The following is a 26,765-nucleotide window of genomic DNA, read 5'->3' as shown; positions in this document are numbered from 1 at the left end:
TGCTGCACCAGTGATGCTGCGAGGGCCGGTGGGGGGAACCAGAACAACCCGACCAGAAACAACGACACTATATCATTATAATTACAAACTTTTACTGTTTATAATACACATACTTTTTCCCTCCCTATTTACTCAAAATAAAATACTGCATAATATCGTGTTGTTGTTTTATTTGCAACTATGTGCCGTCAGCTCCGAGGTAAAAACACAGCTAAACACTTGTATACATCTATAATACTATATGCATGACCAGCGATTCTTCCTAATTGTAATTAATTCTAGACAAAGCAGCAAAAGTATTCACTAAAGGGCACTTTCAAGTAAAATCACAGGATGTCCCACCTTCGCTTTTCTCCCATTGGTCCGGCTAACTGATCCGGCGCTGCCATTGGTCCAAAAGACACTGAATCATAACCGTGCACTGTGGCTTTCCTGGCTTGACAGCTGTCACCAAAATACCGAGGCCGAGGGGGAGAGAAGCATGGCTGCGTTGTTTAGAGGGTGCCGGAGTATATGCTTCAGGTGGAACAAGCATGTCTTCGGTAACGTATTCGTTTGCGTTGTGACGTAATTTCTCCTTCATGGGAATATTCTTCAGTGATAAATACAAATGGAATGCCCCTTCCTTCAATTTGTTAGCTAGCTTTAGCCCTTAGAAGAAAGTATAAAGAGTTGGAGTCCTTGTTAATGCTGCGGCTCGGACACAATGACCCTGAGTCCATTATGTATTTGAATACCAAGTGTGCGCACAGAGATACAGGGTCCATACCTGCTAATAGCAAGTTGTTTTAAAACTCTCTGAGGCTGAGCTTTATTAGGTTTTAAATGTCACAAATGCTTAAGTTTTACTGGCTGTGTGCAAGAATCTCTGCTGAGCGTTTGAGTGCTTGAAATCCTAACCATAACATCGAGTACTCATCACATAGATAAAAACTGCTTGTTTTTCATATTGTTAAAAGCAGAAATTACCCAAAAACATTTGCAGTTAAGATGTCACACTTGTAAAACTAAAAATACTTTTCTCAGAGTTTTGACAATGTGCAAATACTGCATATAAGACAAAAATACCTGTCTATAATATTTCAGTATTGTACTAATATCCCAATAGGCTGCATAAGATGGCTTTTTAAGAGTAATGTATGTTTATTTAAAACTGAATCTGAAATTATAGCTGGAATAATTTATTGTGGGGTATTTCCTAAAGTAAAATATTGCAGTATTTACAATATGAGCAAACAAAGTGTAAATAAAAAATATTCTTCACTAAAGTATTTCATTTTCATTTGTATGCTTAAGCTAAAATATAGAAATAAACAGTCACTAAATTAAGTACCATGTTTCAAATGCTTACTGCACAATAAATTGTTCCTGTTTGTTTGTTCTTCTGTTCGTAGAGTGAAATTGTGAGGGGAACAAGCTAATATTAGCTGGTCCGTTGGTTTGTCTGTGTGTTTGGGTAGAAACTGCAGCAGAGTGCTGCAGTCACGCTCCTCACCACTTGCCGACTGCAGTTTAAAAATGGTATTGTCAAAACAAGAGAGATGTGGGACTTTTCACACCATGACTTATGTGTTTTTCACAACCGGAAATATTTCAAGACACACAAATTTGTTTTTCTGGCATGGAAAGGAAAATGTGGTCAACCTCCTGGTCGGCAACAACAGGTTTTGGAAACCACTGCTTTTTCTCAACCTTATATAGCTTTAGATGATTTTGGTTATTAGACCTAATTTTTTTCCTGAATCTCAAGGAAAGGATTCTAAGCCAATGTAATGTTATGATCATGTCTTAGCTGTTTTAAAACTAATTTAGGAAGACTTCATAGACTTTAATCCTGGTAACTGGCCCTTGCCTGGTTGCAAGCTTACAACTGTGTGATTCACAACATTATTTTGAATATTTCTTGGGGTGGTTTAAAAATAATGAATGTCTTGCAATCTATTAAGCAAATTGCAAAATGTGACTATGACACATAAATCTGACTGGGACAACTTAAAGACATTGTCGCATGCAGCTCAGTGTCATACAGCACTGCATCAATCAGATGCAAGTAAAATCAGGAGAAATTTAAGTGCGATGAGATGCATACTTTGCATTTTTGGTGGTCACAATGTGCTTTGGTGGTCACAATGTGCTTCAACAATATACTGACTAGGTTGAAGATTCTATTGAGCTATTTTTGTTTACAACATGACCTTAGTAAATTTCCACAGATTTAGTCTTACTGAAGCAACACTCAAAGTTTAAAACTTCAAGTAAAACTTGATAACAAAATTTCTTGGCAAATTTTGATGGACATACATTAGTTTGGAAATGCTTTGAAACTATAGCGTGACGGTATTTACTCAGCATGTTGTAAAGCTGGCTGAATTTACTTTAAGCTCATTGTTTCAGTATCTTTATCCAGGTCTAATCCTTTTTGTTGTCTGGCTGATTCGCCTCCGGTCTTGTCTGTTGGATTTTGTCTCACTGGACTATATTGTGAGCTAATCTGGGCAGAACTACTAAAGGCCTGATGAAAAGGAAAGAACAAAGACTTGCTGCAAAATGAACACATTTCTTATTAAATATTTAGCTGGGAGGGAAAACCCTCAACCTTTGCGTGGTACTTATTCTTTAATTATTTGCTAATCAGAAATCCTTCTGGACATTGGAGACCAATGCTAGTCATCATTACACTTAACTTCATTGTTAATTTTTCTTTTTTATTAGGATCAACTAGATCCATGGCCTCAAAGACACCGGTAGGCTTTGTTGGTCTGGGAAATATGGGAAGTCCCATGGCCAAGAACTTAATAAAAAATGGTTATCCTGTCATCGCCACTGATGTCTTCCCAGAATGCTGCAAAGAGCTGCAGGACTTGGGTGCCCAGGTAAGATGTTGTAAGTAACTATTAAATGTCCATGCAGCAACATATTCTTCGAAAGCCAGCACAACTCATTTACTTCAAACCGTATTAATTTTGCCCTCATGATGATAATGGATCTGATATTTAGGTGGTGGACTCTCCTGCATACGTGGCAGAGAAAGCAGACCGAATCATCACAATGCTGCCATCTAGTCCAAATGTCATAGAAGTCTACACGGGCTCTAACGGCATCTTGAAGTAGGCAGACTCTTGCTTGATTATGATAACTATAATAATGCAAGATCACACTCATTATGCAAGTGTGATCTGACTAACTTTGCTCAGGAAGGTGAAGAAGGGAACGCTGCTGGTTGACTCCTCAACAATTGATCCGGCTGTTGCTAAAGAAATGGCTGTAGCAGCAGAGAAGATGGGCGCTGTCTTCATGGATGCTCCAGTGTCAGGAGGTAAGTCTTTGTTTATAGCACATTGTTGTGATCCGTAAAGTAAAACAACAATGTGCTATCGTCATGATAACAATAACTAAGAGGATACTTTTGCCAACATACATCACATACAATTTCAATGTATTTTGGCATGTAATTCTAATGTCAAAAGGAAAGAGATAGTTATGTTTTTTCAACAAATTAAGAAGTGTGGTATATGTATTCAGTCTCTTGTATTTTGGTGAAATTACATCTACTTTGGGGGAGATATCTGAACCAGTGATCCACATCTAAAAACAAAAATCCTTATTTTTTTCTTCTTTGTCAAATTTAAATCTTGAAAATACCCTGATAAAATATATACTCCAAATTCTCCCTGGTCAGGAGCCTCTATTCTGATTGCCTAAAAGATTTGCAAATTGTCATTAATTTGACATTTGTTTCAGTAAAAAGGGGAAGACTTAAAGAAGATCAAGTATAGGATGTTTTTTTTGTACAATAGTTTCAAGTGATGGGTTTTGAATGTAGGTGGAAGATTAAATGACTACATTTTGTCTTGTGTCATGTGAAGAAGCTTTATGCTTCTTTCAGATGCTTGTTTTAAACACAACAGAGCGGCAAAATTGTTGGAAAAAATAGAAACAAAAAAGAATCCCTTATGTTCAACACCACATGTTTTCTGTTCATACTTTTCTTTAAATAGCTTCAATGACGGTGATGATTTTAACAACCTTTTGATTGTCAGTTCATCTACTTCTTGTTTGGCTTGCAAATGAGCGATATTGTGCACCACAACAAATGTGGGCATAAATGCACAGCACAATTGGCCACCTTATAAAATGGATGTTAGAGCAGAAATATTTAGCTTGAAAGTGAGTTCATACGGCGATGATTCAGTCGAACTGTTGTCTGAGTGCACGCATTTGGAGACCTAGAACACTACCCCACCCAGGGATTTAAAAGTTCTCTGTGGTGAACACGGTCTGCCTGTTATCCACAGCAGTGGTGCATGACTCCTTGTGACAAATTTGTAATTCAAGAAGAAACAAAAAGTTTGCCAACATTAAGGTTGTAATTTTTTTTCTCCGGGTATGACCAGCATGTGACTTTGATGAGGACAGGGAGCACCACCCCTTTCCTCCAAAAAAACATAATACTTCCATCACAATACTTTATTTTAGAGACCCATAAAGTTATGGTGTAAAATATATTGAAAGTGAATTAAATCACATAACCTTTTGGCTTTTTTATACATAAGCAGTAATTGTTTGACTCATGAGGGTTTCATGGCATGACAGTAATGAAGTGGTCACACCTGTTTGCTGGCAGCTGGCCCTAAAAATCTTTTCAAACTTCAGACACAGTTGGGATGGGCTAAATAGCCCTAAAAATTTGTGATTATATTTATTGCAATAATGATTCACCAGTACATCAGTTATATTAAGCATGGTAATTGTACCCATAAACAGGACTCAGCAGTTGCACTCATTATTTTTTATTTATGCATTGATGCCCTCGTGTAAAAAAAAAAAAAAAAAAAGAAAGAAAAGAAAATAAATAAATAAATACTCAAACTGGAAAAGTAACCATCTCAGCTGTCAGTTTGAGACAACTGAGATTGTTACTCAGTTGTTACTCTAGTTATTGTTAGATAACAATAACTGAGGGAAACATGTTCCCTTAGTTATTGTTATCATCAGTCATTTCTTTTCTTAGTGATGGTAAAAAATATGCTGTTTAGCAATAGCAAATCCTATGATTCACACACTTGGATTGGAAAGGAATTTAAATTGTTTGAACACGGTCTATCATCCACTTAGCTCAGACACAGAAGAAAAGATTATGTCTAATTGCTAATAAACATGCTGATGGAACCTTTTGGACAGAGCATTTATTGATGCACATTAAAAATGTGATTGGGACATGTCGTCAGACGTTTGGACCCATAGGAGTCAGACAAAAAGTCAAAACAAATGGAAATCAATGCCTTGTCTTAATTGAGGAACATCATGTATCCCCAAAATCAACATCCATGGTCGCTTTACTGGTGTGGCTGCTGATTCACTGCTCAAGTTATGCGTTGTACTGACTATGTGCTTTGACTCTCATCTTTCAATTTTAGGTTGTTCAAGCAAAGGTTATATTTGTTGAATAATCCAGGGGCTAAAACGTGCTTTGAGAAGACACTTTTTTTTCTTTTTTTTATGAGCGAGGACAAATCAGTCTTCTTGATCTGAAGTTCCTCCAGATTTTATTTGTAGCAGGAATTTGTCAAGAAAGTAAGAGTGCTCTCCAAGTCCTTTTCTGCACAGCCATTATGCAGCAACACATCATCCATAAATGTTAGTGCCTTTGTCAGAGGAGCATGGAACCAAAAGCTCTTGTTATTCAGAAGAGTAATAAGAAGGCTGATTGTGTTACATTTTTTTCAATATTTATTTGTACTCAGACTCTAAAACAGGTGTGTCAAACTCTTTCGTTTTGGGCCAAATCAAGATCATGAAGGCTCTTAAAGGGCCAGTTGTGCCAGAATGTGTTGATAAAACCTGTTCACAAACTGTTAAAATGTCAATAAATTCTTAAAATTACATAATATTATTGAAGATCTTTTCAGTCCCTTCAGGAACTAATAATAAATGAGACTGTTCATTTACTCGCTGTGTAAATCATGGACTATAATCATACATCAACTAAATTCTCAAGAAACTGGAGGGATTGATTGATATAAATTGGCAGTAAACAAATAAAAACTGCATTGATATGATTGATAATATAATATTTAATCACACTTAGTGTTTAGTCTAGTCTGTGGAGGGCCACATAAAAAGCTACGGCGGGCCAGATTTGACCCCCGGGCCTTGAGTTTGACACATGTGCTCTAAAACATAATGATTCTCACCCATTAAATGTATTGCAGAAATGTCTCTGGTTTGAAATTTTAGAAAGCAGCGTAACTGATGTAGTGTTGAATTAAATATAAACAACAGCATTAAACGATTTTGGGATCTTTTTTAAAAGCTCATATATTTTTGAATTGTTTGAGTTTCATCAGGATTGTCAGACAGTGTGATATATACAAAAATTGACAGCTATTTTGGTAAGTAGCAGGTTGTGTGAAAAGTTAGGTATATGACCCCTCTGCCTTGGATCTGAACTCCCTTATACTCTTTTTGTATATCTAAACTATATTACCTTCTGGCTTAGTGCTTGGACATGGGTTGTAATTATGAAGCAGGCCAGCCAATGTGCCCTCATGAGGATTTTATTGCTCCTTTTGACCAGGGGTCTTAAAGGCAAGGTTAAGGTTTTAAGTCCTCATTATGTTGGCGCTGTCTAATCGTGATGGCTCCTTGACAGAGCACAGAATCGCCAGTCGTCCTTAATGGGCACAGCCGCTGTGGAGAATCCCCTGTCAGGGCTTTTTCATGTTGATGGAGCCGTAATGGCGGCTATCCCATGTTAGTGCCTTTCATGTCAGATAAAGAGTCATAAAGTAGAAAGAAACTGCTCTCACATGGAGAGCAGGAGACGAGAGGAGGGAGATAAGACATGAAGGAGATACATTGCAGTTAAGCTGTCCATCCGCACTCTTCTCCTATTCTCTTTCTCTTTTTCACACACAGGTTTCTGCTCCCTGGAACTCTTTCAAAACTAGTAGCACTTATGATTTATTCTTACTGTCTATCCCTCACTTTTTAACTCATGCACAGTGCATGTCTCTATTCGCATAAACACAAACCCATTCCCTTTTTGGTCTGTTTACCAGCTGGCGTCTGGAGAACACACCGACTGCAGTTAGAGAGATCAGAGCCTTAAGCCCGTTACGCTCCCCATTACACATGCACTGTTTACATACTGCAGCCAGTCCACAGTCTCTCTGTGTGCAGCTCTCTGTGAAGATTCCTCTTCCCGAGTCTCCTAACTAAACCTCTTTTACTAGCCTGAGATGACCAATGATTTACCTGCCTTCTCTGGTTTCTGCAGCCAGCACTGCAGACACTCTTAGTTAGCATGCTCATGTTTAGCCTGTAGCAGTGTTGTAGTTCTTAAAATACTCTAGTAAGTATTCGAGGTAAGTTTTGCTTATAGGATATGCTATTTTATTTCTTATTTTCCCACATACATCTTGTTGAAAACAAAAATACCAGAGGTGGATACAGATTTACTGTGTGGATATTTTGTTACAGATAAGAATTTATTCATTCAGCCCTCTCTAAAGAGATATGATGGTGTGACATCAATAAGATGACTCAGACCTGTTATTAAAGTACCTTTCTGTGGAAAATTTCCCAGAGATGAATCTCTCTCCACACCTGCCCCTTCCCTTTTTATTGTGCTTCTTATTTCTGCATGGAATATGTTGTTACATGCTTTACTACAACCAGGAGATGGCACCCTACCCAAACAGGGCACTAAGATCGGTTTGATTCGTGTCTACTTGCAGCACTGTGCTAAAGTATTCCTATCTATGTAACTATTTTCCATTTTCACATGTGGCAGCCACAAAACTCAAAATATTTTATTGACATGTGATGGAGCTGAAAAAAATGTTTGTGGAGATAAAAGAAAAGCATGCCTTTTTTTCTATGTGCATAAAAATTTGCAAAGTCCAAATTACATTTTTATTCAGGCCCTTTTTATCTAACATGTCTAAATGAAATGTCTAAATCACTTGGGTGTAAATAGTTAACCTGCATTCTCTGTGAAAACGGAAACGTCAAAACAGTTATAAATACCTCTTCAAGTTATGTGTAGGCATCTAGTTTGGAAGCTAAAAAAAAAAGGAATATCAACAATTTGTAAGCTAAAATATTGTTAGTTTTTGGAAGATTTTTGTATGCATTGTTAATGATTCAACATGCTGTTATTAGTAAAAGTTTGATTGAACACTCCTTCAGGAGTGTGTTGTCCAATCACAGCTGGTTTAGTCTTCCAAGAGAAAAAAAATTAAACAGGATTATGTTTCTGTGCTCTTCAGTTGTCTAAGTCACACCCTGTAGTCTTGTGGTTTCTGTTTTTTATTTTTATTATAGAATTTATTTTGATATGAAATAAATTCCTCTTTGTTTTCTGTGAGGTGGCATATTTTATGCTGAAGTCTGTTTTGTAGGTTTTGTGCGTCACTAGGGGTTTGGCTCTGAACTGTGGGATCTAAATTGCAGAGTCATAACCCCTTTTTTTAAAATGAGGGTAATCAAAGAAACTCACTTTCTTCTTTTTCTCATGATGCTGGTTTTCCATTTGTCCACAGTGACCAGCGACTTGGCTTCAGATACACAAGAGCCAGCTGCATCCTCATGGCCCAGACTCATGCACAGCCATCTATTTATCTGCAATGCCTTGCCAAAGTATTCATACGCACATGCACCTTTTCACTTCTTGTCTTGTTGCAAACACAAGCTAAATTTTATTTAGTAGGCAAACACAATGCAGCATGTAACTGCAGAGTAGAATAAAAGAAAGTATATTAATCCAATATTAAGCTCTGCTTAAATGGTTTTAGTTTAATCAGCACAGCGTCATGAAAACAGTGGAAAATGTTATAAAACAATATCACAAGCTTTAAACATCTCACACTGTGCAATCCATCATTTAAAACACTGAAAGGGCATTGTGGCACTGTAAGCCTTGCAAACTGACCTAACCAGAAAGGCTGTGTAGAGAATTATTCAGAGAAGCAGACAAAAGACCCGCGGTAACTCTGGAGGAGCTGCACAGATCTAAAGCTGAGGAGTGAGAATTTGTCAACTGTCTTGCACTCCACAAATCTGGCCTCCATGGACAAGGTGCAGAAAAATGTCCTGTTTGCAGGTTTATCACAAGCCATGTAGGACAAGTAAAGATGTGGGGGAAAAAGTGAATGACCCTGTCCATTCGGCGAAGTATGCTGGTTATAGTGTAGTGGAAAGATGGATGGAGCACATTCCAAAGAAAACCTGCAAAACACTTGAGATTGCGCCTTTCTGGAGGCGAGCTACACTCTGCATATCTATAGCTGAGATGGAGTGGTTGAAATCAAAGCATATCCATATGTTAGAGCGGTCCAGTCAGAGTCTAGGCTTATTTCCAATTGGAGATCATGGTTAGACATAAGGATTTCAGTCCTGAGATAGTTTCTCCATAATTCAATATTGAGTGCTGAATAGATATGTACACAAGGCTTAATATTTTTTATGCAAATTTAACAGTTTCCCTCTTTAAGGTGACATTAAGATGTCATAAAACCAACACTGCAACACTGCAACAGTAACATCCACTGTCAGATTGGGACCTTCAGATTAACTTTGTTTTTGGCTTGCTAACGTTTGTGCGGACACACGTCTGCTACTGTCTGGTCTCATTAAAAACGTCCGCATGCAAAGTTGCCCACAACAAAACGAGTTCTGATGTCAGAAGCTCAGGGTGTTGGCACAGCATTGGCAAAAAAGAAAAAAAAAAAAAAAACGGTCTGTCTAACAAGTGGCAGGGTCGTTAGCAGTAATTACCCAAAATGCCTGTGTTTGTGTCTGTGCCCATGGTGGGCTGCCGCACCGCTAACGCTCGAAGACTTTAAAAGAGCCTTAAAAACCCTTTTCATTGCGTTTTTTCCCAGCGCTAGGAAAGTAAGATATCAAATGAAAGCAAAAAGGTTGTTTGTGAGGTCTCCCAGTCTTTAGCAAACTCCCTCTTTAGGTTGAGCCCAAACACCACTCTAATCATATCCGTACCACATCAAGACAACCCAGGTTTTCCAATATGTCATTTGCTGACAGTCTGAACGTCATCCTCAAGCCTGTAAGAGCCTGTTCAGGCTGAGACTGGCACCAGTTGGTTTGTCAGTCAAAGCTGCCAATATTCTCCTTCGGCTGTTCCTGTCTCCAATTCCACAGACTTGAGGTGTCATCTGAAAAGAAGTCAGTCACGGAATGAAAATGTTTATTTAGACAATATCATTTTGATCAATTCCAGTATATAAATATCATTAACCCTCTCCAGGCAGGTGTTGCAGATTTGCCACAACTTAGCCAGTCTTTGCAAGTAATTTGAGCCTGAGAGGGTTAATATATATCAGACTAAATTAAGTAACTTTTTTCTTGATCTCAAAGCTAAATGAAATCAGCAGTCATTTGTCCCACTATTTGCAAAGGCAATAATTAACTTTTATACTCTTTTAATACCTCTATGAAAACAGTGACGCATTTCAAACCTCATAAGAAAAATATAAGTAACTAACAATTACTTTTATTGTATAATATCATGATGTTTTAAGGACATCTTGTTCCTTACGTTTTCTAAGTAAATTCTAAATGCGGACTTTTCTTAGGAAGTATGATGGAACCTTAACAGTTGATTTCAAGAGTGTTTTTTATGTAAATACACTTGCCTTATCTCTCAGTTTCATTGTTTTGTTCACCTAGATGAAACAACAAAACAGAATTAAATTTATTTCAAGTCGGACTCAATGTTATGAATTTTACTAACCAGAATCTAACATATGTCTTACATTATAAGAACTTCACTTTCTCTTTATCCCAGTATGAATCTTTTTGATACTTACCACAATCATAACTGCTCTTAAACCTTCCTAATCCATGATAATAATCTAACTGTGTATTTGGATTATACATAGCCTTAAGCAATCATTTTAGAGCTAGGAAGGGGTGGTACAGTTGCGGTCTGTCCGAGCCAACCAGTTTGTGTGAGTGTCAGTTGTTCAAAGACGAGATTAGCATAACAAGCCCGCTACTGACAGGTTCTGACAGAGAGGTTTGAGTGAATGGATTGTGGAAGAGAGGAGGGTGTAGGGCGGTAAAGTGACCAGGGATGGGAATGATAACTGGGCAGTAACGTGGGGGTTCTTGCCTATGCTCCAGATGGAGTTAGACCCACAGCAGCTGGGGGGCCCTATAACTTTGCCCCTCTGTCACCTGCTGTGTGTGTGTGTGTGTATAAACCAGAAGTCAGCTGGCATATGAGTTAAACAGTCACTGACTGTCGAGTATAGCATTAACCTCAGACTTTATGTCACTCATCAAAAAAAGAGAACCAATCAGGATGTGCGCGTGTAAAAGTAAGAGTGTATATGTGTTTGTGTGTGTCTTCTCCTGCTAACAGCCTAATTGGGATCATTATTAACTTGCTTTATCCTAGATGAGTCTCATTGGGCCAGGAAAAGGATTGATTGCAGCTTTCTCCAGCTCTCTCCAGTACCTGTCACTTGGCATTGACCAACCGCTCCCCTATGGAATAGAGCAGTTACTGAAGATGATAATGATAATAATAATGATGATCATGAGAGCCGACCCAGTAGTCAATACATGTGGCCTGCAAACATGGCTGTAGCAAGAGCTTTAATCCAAAAGCTCTAATTTCTCCTCAACCTTTTCCTCCTTTACTACTTACCCTCTCCTCCTCCCTGCCCCCAAACCCAAACTTTCCTCTGTGGGCCAGTCGCTCAAAGGTTCTCATGGAGTATTTGTGTGCTGAAGTCGGTTCTCATGGCTCAGTGCTCGTTAAGTGCAGTCGATAAAGAGCTTGTTTTTAACACAACAGAGAAGCATTAGTAAAGTTGGCAGAAAAACAGTTGAAAGTGCTGATTTTTTCTCTCTTTTTTTTTTTTTGCAGAGATGCTTGTGTGTGCACAAGTAATTTTTGGTTACAGCGCAACCTCGAGCCACATATTTATTCGATATCCGCTGTGTGTTTTACAGGGCCTATTTGGGATTTTAAATTGTTTGAGAAAAAAAAAATCTGCGCTTCGGTGTAATTATAATGGCGGACCACAGGAGGCTGCAGTGTTGGTCGGCAAACATCCCACCCCCACCAGCTCAAACAAGCCTTCAGCTCCATTCGCTCAAACATACAGTACATCACAGAAAAAATGCCCTTTCTGTGTAAATATGAGAATGTTTCAGCAAGCAGGGATTCTTGCATTTGCATGTAGTTAAAAAAATGTAGCATGAAACAACAGAGTATAAACTGGACTATATGTTTAAATATGGTTAAAGCCAAAATTATTTATATTCCAGGTCCAATGAAATGATTTCATTCAATCAAGAACTGTGTTTCTTAAAAGAATTCACTCTTTTCTTCAGCTCACATATTTCTATTGTGTTTTGGTTTTGGTTGAGTTGGTGATGTCATAAACTCGAATGAAGTCCCCAATTTTTGGAAGAGAATCGGGCCCACAGGATTACAAATCCTACACCATATTTGACTATTCTTTAGCTCATGATGAATGACTCTGTCTTAAACTTATCCGACAAAAACTCTTGAGTTAATAAGTATTTTCTCAACCTACATAAAAAGAACCACGGACAACGTTTATTATATTTCAATCAAGCTTTTATGAAAGGAGAAATCGCAGCCTGCAGCTCCTGCGATCCATTCACTGCGCGTTCTGAAAACCTCTAGTTTCAGCTTGCCTTTTATTTTCACAGACGGAATATAAAAGAAAAAGCAGTCTTGTCTCTGCACACAGGTCATCCAGTACTTCCTCATGGGAGCGATTTCTCACTAGGGCGGGGGGGACATTCTGTTTATTAGAGATAATCATAGTACAGAGACATTCTGCAAAATGTGGGTCAAAAGCTCACAGTAAAACTAAAACCTAAAAATAAAAAGCAAGCTAGTATTGTAAACTAATGAGTGATAAATGTAAAACTACTAATGTAAGAGTGATAACACATAATAATTCTAACAAAGTTGTAATTAAAGTCCAGTTAGAGCTTGTCTTACATGTATTAACTATGCAAATTTGTAATATTAGAGCAGAAAATTAGTTTTTCTTGGAATGCTAGCTAGGCAACTGGCAAGCAGACCTTAAGGTTGTTATGGAGCCTTGGAGAAATAATAAGGATTATTTTGCATTTTGGAGTCACCAACAATAAGATTTAGAAAAATTCATTTTTTTGGGTGTTTTTTTTACTTCAATGGACCATTACAATGTATGGTCGCTTCACAAACAAACTTGGGTTCACATCCCATCTTATTTATCATTGTTCCATTTAAACTTTTTTTTAAACTACTGTTTTAATTACAGACTTGTGCAAGTTTAGGAGAACAGCTATTCATTTGGAATCAAAACATCAAGACAAATCTCCCTTACTTGATTGATATGTTCTCTTGTTTCTTCTGATTTAAAGATAATGTACCTCTAGGTCATTATCTTTATCGCCTTCATATCTTTGATAAACAGAAAGTCCTGATCAACTAATAAAAGTGCAGTTTCTCTATAATAGTTCTGCTCGATTTGCTTTTTGGGAATCATTTAAGGTTCCGATAGGTGTCGCTCAGGAAATTTTGTCAGAACTGATACGTCATGATTATTTTCCCCAAAAAAATCATGATACGACACAATATTTTTTTAAGAATAAATGTTTTCAAGTTAAAAAGTTTGAGTTTTTCTCAAATTTTCAGTGTGAGATGCAACTGCAATAATAGAGTGATTAATTTTAAGCCTTTTATCAGGGTTTTTACCAGGTGCTCCAACAAGGAGAGTTCTTGAACGCTATATCATGTGGCATCCTTCTCAGTGTAGTGTAGTTTGTGCCGCCTTGTATCCAACAAATCTACTTTAATTTAAACCTACCACCAATAAAAAGTGGCTACTGGTTTTACGTGCTCCTCATAACTCTGAGACAGCCTCAGAAGCTCCAGATGACGTCTTATTGGCTACCAACAGTGGAAAATGCACCTGTTCATGTTGCACATGCACACACATGTACTTTCTTTGTACATGCACCACTTCAGAGAGAGAGCAGCATTTTAAAAGGTCATGCAGCTGGCGTGAATTGCTTTGGTTGAATTTTTTTGCGAATAATCAAAGAAGTGCTAATGAACCTGGCATTCATTACAATCAGACCAAACCAGAGTTGTTTCTGTGATGTTCTGTAGCTTTCACACAACCAGTTTGAATCTCATAATGCTGTCATTGAAGCCTGCTGTAAAACATCTGCCGTATTAGAGTTTAACTTTGTGAGCATTAACTTGATTTCCCTTAACAAGGGACTTCAGAGATTTAAGCTATCTTGCATGGGCCACACACAATCCTTGACACATAAGAACATTTTATTGCCACTTCCATTTTTTCCACTTAATTCTACTAAAGGAAATTTTACAGTGTGTCTTTATTGGTAGAGCAGCAGTCTTTTTCGTGGCTTGAAAATATTGGAGTTATATGGCTTTTTTCAGTGATAAAACCCCATTAAATAGTCAACTAAACATTTCCCACTGCGACAGGGTTAAGTGGAAAAAGTGACCAAATAAAGAGATGTTGCTTTCCCTTGAGATCCCCTCCACCCTAAAATTTTATTTTATATGTCTCTGCTTGAGCTTTCAAGCAGAGATATATTTATAGACATAATTATATTTTGTTAGCCAAATGTTTACATGTATTGTATGAATTATACTAAACCTTTTCTGTTTTAGGTCACTTGGGAATACTGTAAAAAAAAATTCAAAATTTCTTGATAAGAGATTTATTTAACAAATAATTTTTTTAAATCAGAGATTTGCATTTTGCAGCATTTCCTTTTGTACTGAATTATTTGAGGAATACTTTGTAATCATTCTGCAAGCTTCCAATAATAATTTGTGGAAATTTTGGCCCAGTCCTCCAGACAGGACCTGTGTAACCGAGTCAGATTTTCAAGCCACGCCTCTTCTTAACTCTTGCCACTAGTTTTCTATGCGACTCAGATCTGGACTCTGATGTTTGTTTGAAAATGTGTACTGTTTTGTCATTAAGCCACTTGTAACTAATTTGTTGGTATGCTTCAAGTCATTAGCCATTTTAAAGACCCATTTGTGTCTGAGATTTTCATTTTCGATATGTTGCTTAATCATTTCAGCATAATGTTAATTTGAAATGCACAACTCCTGCTACAGCAAAACACCCACACAACATGATGCTGCAACCTCCATACTTCATAGTTGGCAGAGTCATCCTTCTTTATTCTCCAAATAAAAAGTTGATCATTATGGCCAAACAAATCATCATTTAGTTCTCTTCCTGATATCCTTGGCAATTTTTTTATTTATCTAATTTATTTTAGTTAATTTCCATAGTAGCACACAAAGGAGAAGTGTGTTTAATCTGTTGCCTAAAATACTTGTACAAATGTACGTATGTATGGATATCATATAAAAAAGTTTTTTTTTTTTTAAAGATCCTCTTATATTTTATTCCGGCATCAAGTGATTGTGTTATTCCTAATTGATCTAAAATAATTTGATTTCATGTCGAGTTAAATTTGGGGAAAAAGTCATTTTTATATACCATTTGTAAATGTCTTTCAGTTATTATTATGCACACAACTAACTTTCTTACTATTTCTTAGTATTTTATTCTTCTCTCCAGTTTTTTCACATCTCTACTCAAACACTCTCTGTCTTATATATACACACACACACACACGCACACACACGCGCACACACCACCAGTCCTCATCTCCTCCCCCTAGGGGGCGTTGTGCAATTGTGCAGTGCTAACGATCCAGGACTGTCACTCCTGCTGGGATGGATGAGCCAGCAGACCCGGCACTCAGGAAGCCTCATTAGGATTCCTCTTTAATCCGTCTCTGACAGGACGGGCCCGAGAACGGGAAGCCCCCTCATGAATGTACAGTGGAAGCACACACAGCACATAGACAGTACCTGAACATCTCACGTCTCTAATGCGTTTGAGTCCGTGCACAATGAGCAAGCTCTCATACGCTTAAAAATGCCGGCACACACATACACACACATACTGCTATGCTAATGATGTCTTATTCTTCCACCTACAAGGATCTTCCATCATCCTAGTGTCACTTCTTATAGAAATCCACTACAGATCATAAGAGCTTATTATGGGTGATTAGTTAATTTGAGGGAGGGATGCTGGGAGGTAGAAAGAGAATGATCATTCTCCTTCTCTACCCTCTTACTCTCTGCTTTACTCTCCTTAGTGAGATATATTGATCAGCGAGCTGACTGTGTTATCAATAATCTCCTCTTTAGTCATCTGCAAACAGTGATCTCCACTAATGAACCTGCACAGTTGTCACACAGCTCTGTGTGGGTGTGTGTTTTTTATATATGTATTAGCATTTGTGAGGCTCACCCCGCAGAATAATGACTCGGAAACAGAATAGAAATGCAGTGCCTTGGAAAAGTACTCCAACTCATTTCAACCCGTTCCTATCGCAAACATCAATGTATTTTGTTGGGATAGTATATGGCAGGAGTGTGCAATTGTAAAATGTATAGAAATTGATGAAAGGTTTATAACATAGGTAGAAGTAAAATTCTCAAAAAGTGTTCTGCACTCCAAAGATGCAGCGTTTATAAAAAAAAGTGGCAGCACATTTGCTTTTGAAGTTTGCTAGGGACATAGGAAGCATGTGACAGAAAGCCATCTGGTTTGGGAAGACCTGAATTTACCTATTTTTGGCTCCAGGCAAACCACAACGTGTGGCAGAAAACTGACACTTGGGGAACAAATCACCCAGCACATACCATCCCCACTGTGAAGCTATGACGCAGCCATGGGGGTGACTGCATCATGGTGTGGTAAAAGCTATACTTCAGCAGCAACAGGGAAGCTGATCACAGTGAATTGATCTAAATGCAGGCCAATTAATTGCATAAAGATACAATTTAGTGGTTTCATCAGACCACAAACTTGGTCTCATGAAACCAATTAAATTAGCTTAAAGGGCAAGTATGAAATTCAACTGGACTTTGTAGACTGGTTACAAATGTAATACACATTATCATACAACAGTAAAGGATGGGGGGGAAATCTATTATCTGTGAAGGCCGTATGTTTGTATTATTGACTTCTGTGATGACCTTATGCTAAGCACATGTTAGCTTTGGCCTATAGGCAGTTGCTGCATCATGGGCTTTGGGTTTCATTATATGGGCCTAATGATCTGCTGACGGCTTGTCACTGACAAATATGCAGATACTAACAGTGGCATCGTCATACACTTGACAACAGCACAACTAATTAAAGAGGTGGCTTGGGGGAAGGGTGTATGTTTTTTGTTGATGGCAGTCAAAATATGTGTAATAAATCCCCTCCTTTGTTTCCTCAGCACTAAAGTCCATCGTTTTGTTCGAGTAATTCCTTTTTAATTATTAACACTCACATTATTAGGTTTTCAGTACTTGGAGGGCTTTCATTAGAACTTCATGAGACCCTGAAGAGAAATTTGGACTCAATCTTCTCTCCGCTTCATTTCTGCTCTGTGTGAAACAAACTAAACAGATTTTAGAAAACGTCAGTCAAAGAAATAAAATGTAAATTGGTCATGGCCGTGGATAGGAATAGACAGGATAACAATATCAAGGTATGCCAATGTTTTAGCAAAGTTTCAAAATGGAAACTTTGTTGGATTCCATTATATGTTTTCTTTGTGTTTTGAAGTTTAATGAGATGTCAGAAAAAATGACAGAAAGCACCGAGTAGTTGACCACTGCCCTCTCCCCACCTGTTGCTGTATTCTGCTAGTCAAATGGGCTGTTCTTTTAAGATCCTCCTTCAAATACTAATTTGAAGACATGCTGTAGTTCCTTTCTATGCAATCTGTCATCAAAAATGTTCCAAGTGATCATTTTTATCATATTATCACTTTTAGGCATATTTTGGAGCTGTAAAAACTTAAATGCTTAATTGTTCTAAGTACAACAGGTGATGCATATTTTTGTGAGGAGGGAGGGTATGACCTCCGAGTCAGACACCAGGAAGGTGGAGGTGAAGTTCTGATATGGGCTGGTAGTATTAAAGACAAGCTGGCTGGACCTTTTTAGACTGGAGATGAGCTGAAAATCAACTCTCAAACCTTATTTTGGTTTTTAGCCACTTTCTTCAGTAAGAAGTCAAGATCTTTTAAACATTTATGATTTTTATGCAGGGCAATGGTCCATCACATGCATCCTAGTACTCTTATCTTTTTTGGCGGGGTGGGGACAGCTGGAGATGGGCACCAACACCCCTCACAATCCCTTTTGGGATAAGAGGGATGGAAGGATGTTTTTTTGGGGGGATGTTTTGAGTTGTTAATAATTCTCAAATGAACAGATGAAAACTCTATATTCTTCATTTATTTGCATAATATTTCTCCATATTAATTGCCCAATAGCAATATTAATAGCCCAATGGAACCTTGATTAGTTTTTTTCCACTCAAGGCTTCAGTATAGTTTCTGTTTGCATCTGTTTAAACTGTTTCTTATAGTTTACAGTTTCAACAGTAAACCTGTGAAAATGTTTTTGTTTTTCTTTTCTCCCTTATTAAGGACCCCATTCAGGGAAGTGGGGGGTGGAGGTGGGGTAGGATTGCCTCATGCAGCCCGGCATGCTCCTTAAGCCATCAGGCATGGGGAGGGACGCCTAATTGAACATGATAAAGTGTAAAGTTAATTACCCCTCACGCCTGTCACTGATACACCCAGGAACGAGGGGTGCCCTCAGGCCCAGCTGTTTGTGTGTATGTGCCGTGAATAATGTGTGTGAATGTGAGAGAGGAGGAGTGACGAGACAAAAGGTGAGGGTTCCCACGAGGGCTGTGCAAAGGATGATGGCAACAGTCGCCTTTAAAAGATAGCTCAGTCCCTCTGGTGCGCCGATACTTAACACGTCTGTCTCATCGTTAGTGTCACATGCGCATCCAAAAAAATACAAAAGTGGCATTAAATAAAGCATTACCATTTCATTTTCTTGTTTGAGGATTCAAATTTGCTTCTTGCCCAGATCTTAATTCACAAAAATCAAAAGGTCATATTGAGTTTTTTGAGCCAAGTTTCTATGTGGCGTGAAAGTGTGAATTTAGACATAAGTATTTTCTGTTCTCAGTGATATTGTAAAAATATTATTGTATTTGATTCTACATAAATTAATCAATTTTCATGCAAAATGTTAGTATGTAAAATATGTTATCTGGTTAATTTAGGTCTTCCATCAGAAAGTTAATTGTTTTTATTTTAAACGTACCTAGCTGCTGTGCTTGAGCTGATAAGGTTTAGGTTCACTGCTGTTTTTGTCTCACAATAAATAAAAAAAGTGAACCAAAAATAAGCATTGTTTTTAAGGTTGTAACACCTCTGCTAATGTTCTGAAAACTAACTTAGAATTGGAAAAATTAAAATGAAAAACAATTTTCAGAAATGTAACATTTTTCACTTGATCCATAATATATCCATTTAACCCAGTACCAGTTGAAGTAAAGAATTTAGATTGGTGTACAAACTCTGTGTGAAATAATCTACATGATTTGTGTTGGGCTTGATTGTCTTGAATCATCATGCCCACTGTTTGCATCATTTTGAAATTGTTTAACTCCACCGAACTAAGTGTGTGGTGTCTTTGATTAGGTGTTGGGGCTGCCAGCATGGCTAAACTGACCTTCATGGTTGGTGGACTGGAGGAAGAATTCAAGGCTGCAGAGGAATTATTCACCTGCATGGGCGCTAATGTCATCTACTGTGGACAAGTTGGCTCAGGACAGGTAAAGACAACCGCTCATAAAATGAGTTGAAGACACGACTTGTATTGGTAGTTGACAATGTGGGTATTTGTGGATAGAGGAGTTGTTCATTATCCACATGTGAATGTGTCTGAGCTTAAAAATAGCTTCCTGCCGACTAAACTGTTAGTCTGTATGTACAATTTAACATATTCTCACATTTCTCATTATGTTCTCAATAAACAGGGTTTCAGTGTTTTAAGTTTATGCATGCATCAGGAGTTCTTTGTCTTTCTCAACCATGCAGGCAGCAAAGCTCTGCAACAATATGCTACTATCCATCGGGATGATTGGGACTGCAGAGACCATGAACCTAGGCATCAGGTACTTGAAGCAAATGCTGACCTGCTACATTCAGTGTTACCTGACTTTCACTTTACAGAGAAAGGCTTGTGCAGATGAAAGCAGATGGGCACATTTGTGAGGACTTGGCTTTGGTCGTTATGAGTGTTTCGCAATATAATAACCTGTAGTAAAAATACCACAGCTTGGATCATGGTGTTAACATGCCTAGTAGGTACGTAGAAAAATCAGTTGGTAGATGCAGATGGCCTTCCTCAGCTAAATCCTGGATTATGAGCAAATAATCAAAAATAATTGCCCTAATAAACATTTCATGTACATTTAGTGTAAATACAGTTTATTTCGATACAGGTTTGGAAATGTGTCTGTGTGTTAGTGTAGTTTATGGAAGTGCAAAGGGGTCAACCACTCCCCACGTCCAAGCAGCCCGCCTCTGTTAGAGCAAGACGGATGAGGGGGTGGAGCCGCAGTCTGATTTACATCTGCTGATGGAGCGTTTGCTCGAATCCTGCAACACCCCCGCCACTGAGCAGCACCTAGAAGTCCCATTAGTACTCATGCCTCATCTTGATGGTGTCTCCTAGACCAGGTGCTGAAGGATGATGGGATATGAAGTCTTCAAAATAAAAGCCTTTTTTCCACTTGACTCTGAGGATGGATGGATAGATAGATAGATCGATCTCAAATCATTTATTTTGAAACATTTCTTATCACAATAAGAATTTCGATTCATCATCTCGATAAACTCCCAATTAACGATGTTCAAGAAACGCCAAACTGCAAACGGACAGTGATACTGGAATTTTTAATTTTACAATTTTCTCCACTGTTTCACGAGGGCTTCAATGAATATCCGCAAGTTCGAAAATATGGTTAAGTGCAATTAGTGTGCAACCTACTGATTTAAATCAACACATTTGGCATCTTGAAGATACTTATTTCAAATGAGAATGATTTTCAAGAGCAGCATTTGTGCTTGTGGCACGACAAATGTTGTGCTATGCATTCATGCCCATACAGTTAACTTAAAAAAAGAAGAAATAAATAATCTTTAATTATCATTTTTATTATTAAAATAGCAGTACCATGAAATAATGTGATAAAAATTTAAGTCCATATCACCTATATATATATGTATATAGCCTCTTGCTATTGCCTGTTTATGTGTTTGTTTATAATTATAAAAATGTGTGTATGTGCATGTGTGCATCCAGTTTTGCACGTGAGGGTGTAAATGAATTGCTCTTTGCACAGTGCAGCTGTGTTAGTGCGCCTGATTTATCTGCGCTGAGACAGAGGAAGAAAATTGGCATGAGCAGCCTCACATAAATCCCTTCTCGAGGCTTCTGAAATATGGAGGCGTTAAGCGAACAACACAGATTTACACATTGCCTCACTGTCTTGGAAACATGCACTCTCACACAGATTCTGATTTATATCCAAAACACATTTTTTAGTAGTACAAGTTCTCTCAGTGTATGTCATTAGTGTTACTGTAAATAAAAAAGGATTTCTTTCTGATCTATTCCATCACAAAATAAATTATCTTAATTTCTATGAAAGAGTGACTCATATGTGGTCTTGATAGTTTAAGCATACAACCATTCTGTGGCCGTCTATTCCTCTGTTTCTTGCTCTTCTTATGCCACCTTCTCCGGGGCTTTTATTAGAGGGCTTGACAAAGTCTGTCATCATTTAGAGAGAACTCACTCTGTAAATCTCCCAAGCTGCATTGCAGCCCTGCCACTTATGCAGTCAAGAGGCTCTCGGAGGCGCATGTGTGTTCAGGCACACAACAGATTCAGTCCAACATGAGGCAGAAAGAGCGCTCACAGCTAATTTACAGGATAATGGGAATAACATTTTATCATGCTGAACTCGGGCCTGATAGAGCAGCCATTTTCTAATAGGCATTTGTCTCTCTTCTTACTTACTCATGCTAAAAAATGCACATGAAACACACTCACACACAGTTCTTTTCATAGAGTTAATTTGTTAAACTCAATTGGAAGCTCTGAGAGCATAATGTGCACACAGTCCAAGGAGTGGCAGCGCATGACAATTATGAACACACACATTCCCAAAACAACATGGCAACCATGTTGTTTTGCATTCGTTACTTCTTTTATTCTTATTTTTATCACATCTGGCATATCACTCATTCATATTTGATTTTACTTACTGATAAAGCAAAAACACGTTTTTAATTTTGTTTCATTTTCCTACCAGACTGCAATTTTTACCTACATCGTGATGGTTTATCTTATAAAATATCATTAAAACAAACAATGCATCCTGCACAGTTTGATCTTGACACGACATGAATACTTTTTCACGATACTTTAAGAAGCTACAAATGTTAATCTAATTGAGCGACAGTGTCATTTTAGAATAGAGACATACATCCACAAAGTGTTTGAGGCAAAAGCCTCATTTGTATCTAAAAGAAACCAAAGCTCATAAACATCACTATTTGAGAGAACACAAGTACAAATACATCTCACATCTCTTCTCCAATGAGCTACTGAGAGATGGTGAGCATATGTTGCGATAAAGATTAAACATCAGCAATAAACACGCTTATTGTCTCTAAGTGGGATAGTAAACGTTTGTCTGTGTGTTGGTGCTCGTTAGCTCTTTAATGAAATAATAAATGGGGAACGGGCCGGGCTTCCTCTCGTGTGGCACCGAACAAGGACGAGGAGCTAATCATGATGGAACAGACACTTAATATCACTGCTGCAAATGAACTCCACCTGCCAGCGCTCCCAGCTCAGAAACCCATAAACACCCTCCCCTCTTATTTCCATCTGTAGCTCCATCTCCTTTTTTTAATCTGCAGCAACATTACAAGGCAACACATTCGCGTCTGTTTATCCATGTCGATCTTGTTAAAGCGTGACATGTCCTCTTCTCCACGCAAATTACCACAGGCGAAGAGCAACACCACAGTGTCAGCTAATAAGCACAGCTGAGTGCGTGTGTGTATGTGTGTGAAGGGAACAAGAGGGGAACATCATTGATTTATCGTTAACAGAGGACAACAGCTCCCCGTCAGCTTCTCTGGTCGCCATAACAAACGATCCGTGCGCTCGGACCCGCTTTATTGTAGCTCAGCCAGTAACCTTTTCAGCTGCTGACCCAGAACGCAGGGAGGGGCTGCCTGTTTGCTTGTGTGCGTGCGTGTGTGTGTGAGTGTATAAGTGGAAAGCTGAGCAGAGGGGGGAGACTTGGATGTCAAACATATGTCCCCAAGAGTCCATAGACGGGAAGGTGTCAACTGGGATGGAGGGGGGAAGGAAGGGCAGAGGAGAAGCAGAAACGGCGAGGCATCCGTTAAGGCGTGTAGTAAAAAGGCTGAGTGAGATTGCTTTTTACATCACAGTCACTGATGCCGCATTTCCAAAAGTAGTGGTTAATAAAAATAAAAATTAGAGCGTCTGGGAGAAAACATAAGCAATGACGGGGGAATAGAGAGACAGAGAGACTAACTCCAATCCCTTTTCTTAATTAGTTACTAGACAGATAATAAAACTGTGGTTGTAATGGCAGAATGAAAGCCAGGTGGAAAAAGGGAGGGAGGGCTGCTGGCTTTAAGGACCTATGATGGTTTAATCGTCATATTGAGAGCAGAATGGAGTTACAGGCCTGTAAGTAACAATAAACTAAAACAGCTAGGACTTGATGTGGCCAACTTTACAGTGGCCTTTAAATCAGTAATTTGCAAAAGCAGCACTCCACTGGCACACTGAATGCCCGAAACGGGCGCTACGGTTACACCCTTGCTGCTGTAATGGTTGGCACTTAATTTTTCTGTGCTTTCTTTTCCTAGGTTTGGTCTCTTTTCTTTTTCTTGGTAGCTTTTTGCTGCTCATTATCATAGCCCGGAGATTTGCCCTCATGCATCCAAGAAGTCTATTGCAGCATTTTGGACAGCAGAGCTAACGGTTTGCCTTGAGATATGACGGCAAGGTTTACAACTCCCCTGTGCTGCTTTAACACTTCTCCTCCTCTTTCTTGGGAAAAAAAGTGTTGATGAAGGATAGTTCCATTGGTGGACATCAATACTGCATTAGCCAGCATTACAAAGGCTCTAGCTATTAACACTGAGGAATGGTCAGTGCCGGGATTAAGGTTCAACTGAGGTCACTGGAATCACCAGAAGACATATTTTTACTCGGTTTCCTTTCACAGCTTTGAAAATGACCCCTTTGGCTCAAGCTCGTCTTCTCTAAATAATCGCTACTCCAATTTTCTGTATTAGCTTTTCTATTTCAACTTCTGCGAAATTGGTAAAAAGTTAAAAGAACTATGTGATACTATATGTTATGAAAAATGTATTATCTTTCTAAACTATTCCTTTTTACATGAATTTATGAGTCAAGGAATTTAAACTCTGAAGAGGATAATGATTGCTGTTTGGTCCATCTTATTTTAGATTGGGTTTGGACCCCAAGCTGCTTGCAAAGATCCTTAACATGTCATCGGGTCGCTGCTGGTCCAGTGACACATACAACCCTGTCCCTGGAGTAATGGAGGGTGTCCCCTCAGCCAACAACTACCAAGGTGGTTTTGGGACTACTCTGATGGCCAAGGTATTTTCTGTCTTTATATGAGAGATTTTGTTTCCCAATTCTTTGTTACATTTGCATCAAATTATTATTTCTAGATCTGTATCATCTGTCTTTTTGGACTTTTTTGAGACTTTGAGAACAAATTGATTTATTGTTTTGAGAAAAGAAAAAGCTAAAAATTAAAAGTTTGAGCAGCTTTGAAAAAGTTGAAAATTTAGTTGAACTGGGTCTTGAGTTTAGCTTTAACTAAAGTGTTGCTGAGCACAGCCTGCTTGTTATGGCATCAGGCCTTTTACTCACTATAGGTCTCCAGTTCACATCACTTTTGCACATTTGTCCCCTTTTCTATTTTTTACATAGTAAACTCCCTTAATATTTTACGTTTTCCTTCAGTGGTCTACTTCATATTCATTTCCAAGATCCTTTTTCTGCTGAAATGAAAGAAATTTATTCTTCAGGAGCCAACGATAGTTTTAGGAGTTCCTCAAAGATACCTGTTAGTGCCACTTTAATTTACATGACAAACTTCCCTTGGGTCATTTCTTACATTAATATTGTACTCCACCCAACTGGTGTACGATCGATGCAAATAGTTTATAAATCTTTTACTCGTGATTATTCATCCTAAATTGTCAGAGGTGACTTTCTGGATGACTAGTAATTAAATAATGCCAATTATATTGTGGCACTTCTTATAATTATGTAAATCTTGTATCTCCTTTACAGCCATCATCAGTAATCTTTCTGACTCTGTGTTTTACTTTTCAAACGTGAAGGATCTTGGCTTAGCCCAGAACACTGCCACCAACACAAGGACACCCATCCCTCTGGGTTCCCTTGCCCACCAGATCTACAGAGTCATGTGCTCTCGCGGCTACGCCAACAAGGACTTTTCATCCGTCTTCCAGTTTCTGCGTGAGGAGGAAGCACAGTGAATGGAGGTGAAGCATAGCTGACAACACAGCTATGATGGACTGTTACTCAGACCTCAGAACCACACACCCGAGTGTCCCTTACCCCGGTATTCTCAGGAGAGACTAAAAAGAGGCCAAAATGCTGTGTCTTGACACCTCTCTGCTTGTTGTCAACTCTCTCTCCTGTATCCGAAGAGATGCTAGGATTTATTTAAAAATGTCCAAAAAATACAAAATCTTGGTCGAGCTTTACTAAAACGCAGTGTACAGTAGCTGCAGATTTACATGCAACTATGCAACTCGTGTAGCATTTCCTGGATGGTTAAAGAGTGGAAATGAATCAGCGGTGAAGCATGTTTTTGTCAGTGTCTTGCTAAATGTCTGTTACCTGTATGACCTTACCCCCTGACCCTGTAATAATGTGGACAGAAAAAGAAAAAAATAACCCAAAAAATAAACCATGCAGTTTATTTTTCAACAAACTGCATGTGTTGAAAAATAAACATAATTTCTTCAACAAATGCAGTTGAAGAAATTGCAACCGACTGCAGAGGTTATGACTCTATTACCCATTTTATACCAAAGTTGCCCAAACTTGAGGCCCAAAGTTTACTGACGTTCAATCACATTTCTTCATATTATAAAATAAAATTTAATTTAACATCTACCTACATTTATTTATGTTTTGACTTACACTACATTTAGAGTTGTTTTAATTCATTTTCAACTATGCTGTGAGAAATATTGTTTGTGCTGTGTTTGTTGCAGTGCAACATTTCAGGGCCCTTTTGATACTGCAACAGAATTTCTCTGAACTTAATTCTTTACTTCGCTGTCTACATCTGCTCATTGAGCCATCAAAGTATTATTTTGTGACTAATGATGTCAAAATTTTAAACATTGTTTCACTGCCTAGCACTTTCTTATGCCCAGTGTATCTTCACCCTGCCTATCTCATTTCGTCAGATTCAACTGTGTAAATTGTCCGTGAGGAATGGGTTCTTTGTGCTGTGAGAATTTGTACATAATTTATATTTCATAATGTTGTGCAGGATCAAAGTATAGACTGTTACTTTTTTTTAATTTTTTTTTTTTTTAGAAAAATACTTCTACTTCAGTTTCTTTAATCTGTGAAACAAAATCTCAGTCATATGCAGTGGAAAAATAAAGATATTTTGTGTATTTGA

The 26,765-nt window shown here is 38.2% G+C and overlaps 1 protein-coding gene across 1 annotated transcript; it reads left to right on the top strand.

The window, feature by feature from the left end:
* The first annotated feature begins 375 nt into the window (after positions 1-375).
* Positions 376-26,765, top strand: hibadha (3-hydroxyisobutyrate dehydrogenase a). The gene is made up of 8 exons (XM_055058932.1): positions 376-542; positions 2,713-2,873; positions 2,998-3,107; positions 3,195-3,316; positions 19,636-19,769; positions 20,035-20,111; positions 24,529-24,685; positions 25,441-26,765. Exons 1-8 carry the CDS (start codon positions 482-484, stop codon positions 25,597-25,599), a joined length of 981 nt encoding a protein of 326 aa, XP_054914907.1. The 5' UTR covers positions 376-481; the 3' UTR covers positions 25,600-26,765.

Source organism: Poeciliopsis prolifica, unplaced genomic scaffold, assembly GCF_027474105.1.
Source record: "Poeciliopsis prolifica strain line A6 unplaced genomic scaffold, Auburn_PproV2 SCAFFOLD052, whole genome shotgun sequence".
Taxonomy (NCBI): Eukaryota; Metazoa; Chordata; class Actinopteri; order Cyprinodontiformes; family Poeciliidae; genus Poeciliopsis; species Poeciliopsis prolifica.
This window is presented reverse-complemented; position numbering and strand designations above follow the sequence as displayed.

Coding starts and splice junctions, on each gene's coding strand:
- hibadha (XM_055058932.1), top strand. CDS start 482: ATGGCTGCGTTGTTTAGAGGGTGCCGGAGTATATGCTTCAGGTGGAAC. Junction 20,112..24,528: donor ACCATGAACCTAGGCATCAG/GTACTTGAAGCA, acceptor ATCTTATTTTAG/ATTGGGTTTGGACCCCAAGC. Junction 24,686..25,440: donor GGACTACTCTGATGGCCAAG/GTATTTTCTGTC, acceptor TCAAACGTGAAG/GATCTTGGCTTAGCCCAGAA.